Below are 9,891 nucleotides of genomic sequence, written 5' to 3'. Positions count from 1 at the left end.
CTGGAATGTATAATGTGAATAATTTCTTTAAAGAAAATATATGTATAATCAGGATACTTTTATCTACAATTGGTTCTTTAAAGAAAATATATGNGGGGGAGATTTGAAGGAATGGAGCGCTTTGAAATATCTAAGAAAATCATAGTTTGTAGCAACTCAAAGTAAAGACTCAATTTCTTTGTCTGTATGTTTAAAATAACTATGGAAACGGCTGAATCGAAATCCAATTACACCATGCAGAAATGAATAAAAGGAAAATGTTTGGATTATTCTAGAAGTAACAAAGTAATCAAGATTATCACCTATAAAAAGTTGTAATTGAATATGAAATAGTTCTTTGCCCGTAGTACTGAAAACTACGCTTTATTTGAAGTACTGACCCAACTATTAGGCAGCTTGAGCAAGTAGTGTCAGTACTCAAAATACACACAGACTACGATCATAGCAAAACGGGACAGAGGGATTCAATTCCCTCTAAGGAGATTATAAATATGGTAAAATGATATAATCGGATGATATAATTTAATATTTTATTAAAATGAATAATAAATAATAACATTTTCACTCAATCAATCATTCATGCTCGTCTTTGGTTACATACAAAATATCACAGGTGTATTGGTAGAGCTGGGGTTGTTGTGTACATCTGTACAGTTTGTGTACAATACAGGACTAGCAGCAAGAGAAGAAAGCAGGGGTTTATACAGTATGTTCCTGAGGAGATACGCGGGTCAGCACCTAGAAACAAAATAGTTCAAAAAAAATTTCAAAACCCAGTTTAAATCGCTTTTAAAGTCTTAATAATACAGGGTTACTTGTAAACGATGAGACTCACAGTGACGGAAACGGAGGGTTGAAAATTATAGACGGTTCTTGGCCTTAAAAATATTGATGATTTGGAAAATTGTAAAAATGCGGAAAATTTTCAGGAAAAAATTAATAAATTCTGTAAAGTCGTATCTCAGATGCCATCCTTTGTGGGTAACCTTGTACTGTATCTTGTTGAGAACGGCTCAATGTGAAAATCAATCTCTTCAGTTTCTCATCCAACTTATCGGACCTTGAAGGTTTAAGTTTCCAAGTTTTCCCGCTCAAAACTATAAACTAACCAGAGAGTAAGTTTGAGTTTAGAATCCTTCACCCCTAGCTTTTTAGTGTTATGGTTTACGGCAATGTGTTCTACATTGCTAGCTCCTGGAGTTCAAACAAATTTATTTTATACCCGACCCAGTTTTCTCTTAGAAAATTATATTTAAAATTGGAATGTTTCTGTAACAGCCACTGAAACTAGAATATTCCCTTTCATATTGAAATTTGGCAAAATGAGAATTTTTACTTTTATCCCTGCAATAAACTTGCACAATAACAGTTAAATTAGCACATATGCAGATCTATCCTGGGAAACAGTGCAAAACTAAACTACAATATATTGTGTAAGAAGAAAGGTGAGGATAAAACAACATTTCGGAAATGTCAAGAGTTAACAGAACTTGAATAAACAGAAGAAAATAAATTAAATAACTTTCTCTTCAAGAGACTATCGTTGAAATTTCAAATAACCATCTATTAAAAGAGGTTTACCCTTTAAACCTTTATCAGATCAATAAGAATAAATCGTTGTTATTTTAGCTTTAAAGGGTTTTATTCTTGTAATTTCCTCCATTGTTTCTGCAGCAGTCCCTGTAAAACTTACTTATTGTAGGACTGATGACTAGTTCTTCTTTAATGATAAAATCTGTTCCAGGGATAGAAATCTCACAGCCAAGCTGTACTCCTCTTTAAATAATAATTATATTATTATTATTATTATTATTATTATTATTATTATTATTATTATTATTATTATTATTATTATTATTATTATTAATTATTATTAATATTATTATCATCTAACCTGATGGACTCTGTGTGTAGTGATGTAGAGAGTAGAATAGAGAAAAGTCCATCTGAATTCTCCTCCACGACAGTTTCTGCGCTCTCACCGTCTAATCCGCTGAAAATACATAATGTAAGCATTAAATAATGAAAAGAAAATATCTTACAGTAAGACACATAAAAATGTGGAATAGGAACCCCTTGACCGATTTGCCTCAAATATTGATTGGTGAACCCGGGAGAGCCACAGAAAAATTATTAGCTCGGTTTTGAGATTATAAGAATTTAGTGGGTTGACTTTTATCGGGAAAAATAGATAGATTTGTAATTTACGACCATGTGCGGGTAAACGGCGGCAGTAACTATGAGTACCCTAGGCAATGCTGGGTTCCCCAGCTAGTAATTTATAAAACTAAAAAGTAAAATTGCTGAAAATAATTGTTTAATCCTGACTGCTTAATCCGAATATCCACTGTGGAACCTATCAATTTTAGTCCTTAATCAACTCTTTTTCTCTCTCTTTGGATATCCGTTCATAGTTTTCTCCAATGAGAGTGCAGGAATATAGTTCGTAAATTGTATTGACCAATGACAGCCTTGAAAATAAATTCTATCCACCGCAATTTTTAACAAATAAGTAATAATACGTTAGAGATTTTTAAAAACTAATTTAACTAATGTATTAATAAATAAATGGGTGAGAAATTAAGTGAAGGCCCTTCCAGTCAAGAAAACGAACAAATTAAATTTGTTGATCTAAATAATTAATCTTGAGACTAACATAATCTCGAGATTATGTTAGTCTCGAAATTAGCAAAAAGAGAGGATTAAGCATTAATCCTGATATCCACCATTCTAAAGCTCCCAGCTCAGGTTATATAGATACCATCTACACAAGGATCTAGATAACTATGCAAATTATACATCAATTTTCATAACTGGGATTCTCGCAACGCATAAGCCTTTGAGTTACCTTAATTATTTACTTATAATTTTTTGTAGCCCTAGACATTTGCATTTGGAACTACAAAGCGCTTGGTTATAGATTTAGATTTCAGGGAGTAATTGGCAAAAGGAAATGAGTTTTTGCCAGAAACTCAAATTTTAAAATCTTTATATTTATACAACCTGATGTTGTAGACCTTGGATATTTCAAACTTATACTATTTGATCTAACAGAATTCTAAGTTTGAAATAACGACTTTGTGTTGCAAAGAAATAGAGATTAGAAAATTTGAGCTGGTTGCAAAACTCACTTCCTTTGGAGAGTTTTAGCCTTAAGAAATTAGAGAGTCGAGTGTACATTTTACAATATTTGGGACTTGGATTTAACTACGCAATCAAAGTATTACATACACGATTTTTTACCCTAAAAACATGTTTTGACAAGGAAAACTGAATTGTTGACATGCGGTAACAAAAGTGATGATCTGATTTTTCAAATCCTTTTATGCATGTATTGCATACTGCTACTGCAGAAAATATTACGTATTTCAAGAAAATATTACGTATTTCAAGAAAATATTACGTATTTCAAGAAAATATTACGTATTTCAAGAAAATATTACGTATTTCAAGAAAATATTACGTATTTCAAGAAAATATTACGTATTTCAAGAAAATATTACGTATTTCAAGAAAATATTACGTATTTCAAGAAAAATGTCAAATTAATTTGCCTACGTTAAAGATTACACTTTTTAAAAGAATTTAAAGTTTAAGAACAATGTTATGTAATTGTGCAGGAAAGCTGTTGTGTTCAATCTATCGCGCAACAGACGAAAATGTGAAGAAAAATGTTAACATTTTATGCACAGAATTGGCATCAGATTCCACAAATAGCAAGGTTGCGTCAGCAAAGGGGAAATTTTCAGTGATTTATTAAAAAAGCTATTTTACGTCGAAATCTTTCATTTTGAAAAAAAGCATGTTGAGTTTTTCGTGCATAAACAAATATGAAAGCAATAAGGAAAGGCTAAAGGATATATTTCATTTTTTTTAATTTGAAGAACTCATTCTTGCTTTAGAACTATCTATACCAAGATGAGATAAATAAGAAGAAAATTCTCCTTGATGAATATCGAATATGAAAGAAAATTTATAAAGAAATGACATTGCCATCTTTGCAAGGAGGGTCACTTGAAATTACGTTTACAGTCCCTTTAAAGGGAGTGTTCGCGAAAAGTGAAGGGGGGGGGGGGGGGGGGGGGTATAGGCTTGCGGCGAAAAATAAGCGCTTTGATTGCTACTAATCTTACTTCTATCTGTTGCGTCTATAAGGAGAAAATTGTTAAAAATGACTTATACTGAAGAATGTAGCGTCCATACAAATTCAGAAAGTTGCAACATTCAACTTGGATCGTAGAATGATCAATATTTAATTCCAAACTTTCATTCAGATAATACAAACAACAGTCGTCGATTATTTTTAGCTTCTTTTTCGCCGTAAGCCTATACCCCCTTTCATTTTTCGCGAACACTCCCTTTAGAGGTGCAATAATCAAGCAAAAAATGCTTTCCCTCAATCTTTTAATCTATTATATCCGTGATAAATGCATAAAAAGTTATTTAATTAAACTTTAATCGCAGAATAAACTATGAAAAACACCGGATTATCTAGAAACTTAGTTAATTTTTTATATAAAGTAAATACGAGGAAGATATCGTCGAAAATGCGTTAAATTTTGACAATTTACTTCATTGTTTCTTCAGGATAAGTCTACAGGGTTATATTGTGAATCAGACATGACACTATTTTTAAAAGGAGGGTTACTTGAATTAATAATCCCCTTTCCGGTTAGTTATGCAAGGGAGACATTTTACGGTCTAAAGATTTTGATAAAACTAACCTCACAAATAATGCATTTTTTCTCTCACCTTTTTCTTTCTTATTTCCTTTTTACTCTTAAACCTTTTTAATACAGAAAAAACGTTGAAAAAATTGTTGAGTTTTTAAATAAATCTCGGTTAATCTTTGCTATGACATAACATATATTTGATGATATTAGGTCTTTAATAAATGGTCAGTAGACCCCCAGACCAAGCATTCAACTTTCAAGCTTTAAAGGGACTGTGCACTTTATTCGTTCAAGTCTTTTCACACTTGACAGGATTTAGTTCTAGGTATAGTTCTATCCTGGAATTATTTTCTTAGTTCCAGTTCTATCCTGGAGTAGTTTTCTAGTTCGAGTTCTATCCTAGAGTAGCTTCCTAGTTATTTGTGTATCTTGGAACAGTTTTTTAGTGCTAGTTCTAACTTTGAGAAGCTTCCTAGTTCTATTCTGGAGTGGTTTCCAGTCCTTGTACTATTCGGAGTAGTTTCCTAGTCCTAGTTCTGTTCTGGAGTGGTTTTTATTTCTATCCTAGAGAAGTTTCCTAGTTCTAAGTCTATCCTGAAACAGTTTCCTAGTGCTAGTTCTATTCTGGAGTGGTTTCGTAGCCCTAGGTCTATTCTGGAGTGGTTTCCTAGTTCTAGTTCTATCCTAGAGAAGTTTCCTAGTTCTAAGTCTATTCTGGAACAGCTTCCTAGTGCTAGTTCTAACTTTGAGCAGTTTCCTAGTCCTAGTTCTGTTCTGGAGTGGTTTCCTAGTTCTAGTTCTATCCTAGAGAAGTTTCCTAGTTCTAAGTCTATTCTGGAACAGTTTCCTCGTGCTAGTTCTAATCTGGAGAAGTTTCCTAACCCTAGGTCTATCCTGAGTGTTTTATAGTTTTTAGTTCTCAAATCAGAGGAGCTGCTCGCGTAGACATTTATTCTGAGAAACACTTGTCTAGAATCACGTGTTTAGCTTTCATTTGTCATACATAAAATTCTGGCAAAGGGATGTCTACCAAAGGTTTATTCAGTCAAAACGTGACAACGATGATTACAGGAATTGTTTGCAAAAATAAAAGAAGCTAGCACAATCAGAACTGAAATCTCAAATCTCATTATCTCACAAGCACTCCTTTAAAATATAATAATGGGTTCGAAATAAAAGCTTGCTTGCATTGAACAAAAGTATTATCATTTAAAACTCTGAGAGAAACCTTGTCTAAGATCTGAGTAATTTGAAAGTTCTAATTCTATTCTAGAGTATTTTCTAACTTTTTCATCCTGTTTAACAACTTTTTAACTAATTTAAACACTTTTATTCTCATCAACACAGTAACTAATAATTAAGCAATACTAATCCATTGTTTATAGCACTTTGTACTTTGTACCGCTCTATCTCACTTTTACTTTTTGGGTAGCCCTAAACATCTACATTTTAGAACGTTAAAGCACTTGTTTTTAGCTTTAATTTTCAAGACGTAATCAGCAAATTTCTCATTTTTTGTGTGAGGGCTTGCAAACCTTTAAATCATAGTGAATTGGTTTAGTAAGTCTATAACTTTATATAGCCTGTGTATACAACAAGGTGGTCTATTGTTGTCTATTTACAGTCTGTATAAAGACCACAATAGACCACCTTGTTGTATACAGTAGTCGTTTGTAGTAGCACATCCAAATGGTCTAGTTATGTATATTCATTCTATGGATGAGCACATCTTGGTTCTAATAGTTATGTCATATATAGTCTTTGGAAGAGCGCACTTTGGGTCTAATAGTTCTGTCAAAGATAGTCTTTGGAAGAGCTCAGTTCGGCTGTAATAGTTCTGTCAAATATAGTATTTGGAAGAGCGCATCAAGGTTCTAATAGTTCTGTCATATATAGTCTTCGGAAGAGCGTATCTAGGTACTAATAGTTCTGTCAAATATAATCTTTGGAAGAGCGCATCTAGGTACTAATAGTTCTGTCAAATATAATCTTTGGAAGAGCTCAGTTCGGTTGTAATAGTTCTGTCATTTATAATCTTTGAAAGAGCGCATCTAGGTTCTAATAGTTTTGTCAAATATCGTCTTGAGAACAGTGCATTTTGGGTCAAATAGCTCTGTCAAATATAGTCTTTTGAAGAACTCAGTTCGGTTGTAATAGTTCTGTCATTTATAGTCTTCGGAAGAGCTCAGTTCGGTTTTAATAGTTCTATCATTTATAGTCTTTGGAAGAGCGCATCTAGGTTCTAATAGTTCTGTCAAATATAGTCTTTGGAAGAGCTCAGTTCGGTTGTAATAGTTCTGTCATATATAGTCTTTGGAAGTGCGCATCTAGGTTCTAATAGTTCTGTCATATATAGTCTTTGGAAGAGCTCAGTTTGGTTGTAATAGTTCTGTCATTTATCGTCTTGAGAACAATGCATTTTGGGTCAAATAGCTCTGTCAAATATAGTCTTTTGAAGAGCTCAGTTCGGTTGTAATAGTTCGGTCATTTATAGTCTTCGGAAGAGCTCAGTTCGGCTGTAATAGTTCTATCATTTATAGTCTTTGGAAGAGCGCATCTAGGTTCTAATAGTTCTGTCAAATATAATCTTTGGAAGAGCGCATCTAGGTACTAATAGTTATTTCAAATATAATCTTTGGAAGAGCTCAGTTCGGTTGTAATAGTTCTGTCATTTAAAGTCTTTGGAAGAGCGCATCTAGGTTCTAATAGTTCTGTCAAATATAGTCTTTGGAAGAGCTCAGTTCGGTTGTAATAGTTCTGTCATATATAGTCTTTGGAAGAGCGCATCTAGGTTCTAATAGTTCTGTCATATATAGTCTTTGGAAGAGCTCAGTTCGGTTGTAATAGTTCTGTCATTTATAGTCTTCAGAAGAGCGCATCTAGGTTCTAATATGTCTGTCATATATAGTCTTTGGAAGAGCTCAGTTCGGTTGTAATAGTTCTGTCATTTATAGTCTTCAGAAGAGCGCATCTAGGTTCTAATATGTCTGTCATATATAGTCTTTGGAAGAGCTCAGTTCGGTTGTAATAGTTCTGTCATTTATAGTCTTCAGAAGAGCGCATCTAGGTTCTAATAGTTCTGTCATATATAGTCTTTGGAAGAGCTCAGTTCGGTTGTAATAGTTCTGTCATTTATAGTCTTCAGAAGAGCGCATCTAGGTTCTAATATGTCTGTCATATATAGTCTTTGGAAGAGCTCAGTTCAAGCAAGGTTTAAAGATAAAACAAATATATTTTATCCAAGGTTTAAAGATAAAACCAATATATTTCAAGCAAGGTTTAGGAATAAAACAAATATATTTCAAGCAAGGTTTAAAGATAAAACAAATATATTTCATCCAAGGTTTAGGAATAAAACAAATATATTTCAAGCAAGGTTTAAGAATAAAAGAAATATATTTCAAGCAAGGTTTAAATTTAAAACAAATATATTTCAAGCAAGGTTTAAAGATCAAAAAATATATTTCACCCAATGTTTAGGGAAAAAACAAATATTTTTCACCCAATGTTTAAGAATATAACAATATTTCAGACAAGGTTAAAAAATAAGACGAAAATTAAATATATATATATATTTTAAAATAAAGATATAAACTATTAATATATAGGTTTAAAATAAAAAAAATATAATTCGCCCAAATTCCCAAAAATAAATAAATTTCAAGCAAGGTTTAAGAATAAAATAAAAACAAAATAGAAAATTTAAAACCTTAAATTTCAAAATAAATTTCAAAATGTGTGAATTTAAATTCAAAATATTATAAATATACACAAGACCAATTCATCTGTGTCATGTATCTGTTGGCAGTTTCAACTATATTTTAATATAAATTCATATTTTGAACCAACGAGTGGAAAAAGTGTTTACTGACAGACTGTATTCTAAATTCAATAATATGATATTAAAAACATCATTTGGAACTTTGCCCTACAAATCCCGTTTTTTTACTTTTACTGCCTTAAACCACGCAAAATAGATTAAAGTTGTATGGTTTTGGTCAGATATATGAATTGAGATCATTAAATGTGTTTATCAGTTACAATTTAAGTCCATTTCAATCTTGATTTAGGCAAAAAGTTTGTTTCGAAATATTTAGTCAACAAGTGAACTTTTAACTTTACAAAATTGATAACAGGTTAAGTGCGCCAATCCCATCCTGCAAAGATTTAAGGCTGATGACCCATCCATCCAAAAATTAATAGCGCCCTTTTTTACGCAGATTCAGCGTGTGACGGTTTGATATCATTTAATTCCAATCCGATGATGAGTTTTTCTTTTATTTGAGTTTTGTTAGCTATGATTTCTTACAGAAAAAGATTAGGGATTTACCTATCCAAAAACATAACTTGATATGTGTAACCAATTATATTCAGTATCGTTAATTAACTTAGGGCCAACCACTCAAAACAACCATCCTGGTTAGGCGGGTCCAAACTGCATAGTAAATTGTGATTGCTTATTTGTAATATATATCATGCTTTGTAGTTGAATAAAAATATGAATTAAATATGAATGTAAAGTATGCGTACCCATCCTTAATTAGTTATTAATTTGATTTTAAGTGCATGCTTTATAGTGTTCTTTCAAAGAACTGATTACTCGCTTCTAATTTTCTAATCTTTTAATCTTTACAACCTAATGTTGAAAACTATTGATATTCAAACCATGAATAATTTTTGATCAAGTAGTCAAAGTTTAAAATATTACAGGTTTACACCATCATGTTGCAAAGATTTAGGCGATTAATCATTTCCTTTACCATGATTTAAAACCTACCCGTCCTTCCAGTAAACTCTAGCTGTAGGAGAAGGATAGATTCCGTCCGCACTACAAGAGATCTTAGTTCTCTCCTCTCCTTCAGAACTCTCATGGCTGAACTTCACTGTTGAAGGGGGAACTACAAGTATCATTATCATTAGTGTTATCATTTTTTTGATGTATGATTATAATATGAATTGTTAGTTCTGCAGAGAGAGGTGCCAACAAATTATTTGTTCATCTAAATATTATCATTTTAGTAGAAAGGAACAGGAGGTTATAATATGCCATTTTTAGGATGATATCTATATTAATATCTTTATTTTTTTTTAAATAATAATAGTTTATATTATAGTTTATTATCATTATTCTATTCTTTTTACCAGTATTATTATTTTTTTTATCATTATTATAACTGAAATTTGAATGATTTATTTATATTTAAATTGTGCAAACAGT

The 9,891-nt window shown here is 31.8% G+C and overlaps 1 protein-coding gene across 1 annotated transcript; it reads right to left on the bottom strand.

Annotated features, from left to right (window-relative positions):
* Positions 1–515: 515 nt before the first annotated feature.
* Positions 516–9,571, bottom strand: LOC111711209 (uncharacterized; the record flags this gene model as incomplete). The annotated part of the gene is given in 4 exon segments (XM_023485497.1): positions 516–738; positions 1,694–1,776; positions 1,895–1,993; positions 9,451–9,571. Coding segments are annotated over 4 exon segments (434 nt in total), but the record flags the coding sequence as incomplete, so codon positions are not given.
* Positions 9,572–9,891: the final 320 nt, after the last annotated feature.

This window comes from Eurytemora carolleeae, unplaced genomic scaffold, assembly GCF_000591075.1.
Source record: "Eurytemora carolleeae unplaced genomic scaffold, Eaff_2.0 scaffold393, whole genome shotgun sequence".
Taxonomy (NCBI): Eukaryota; Metazoa; Arthropoda; class Copepoda; order Calanoida; family Temoridae; genus Eurytemora; species Eurytemora carolleeae.
This window is presented reverse-complemented; position numbering and strand designations above follow the sequence as displayed.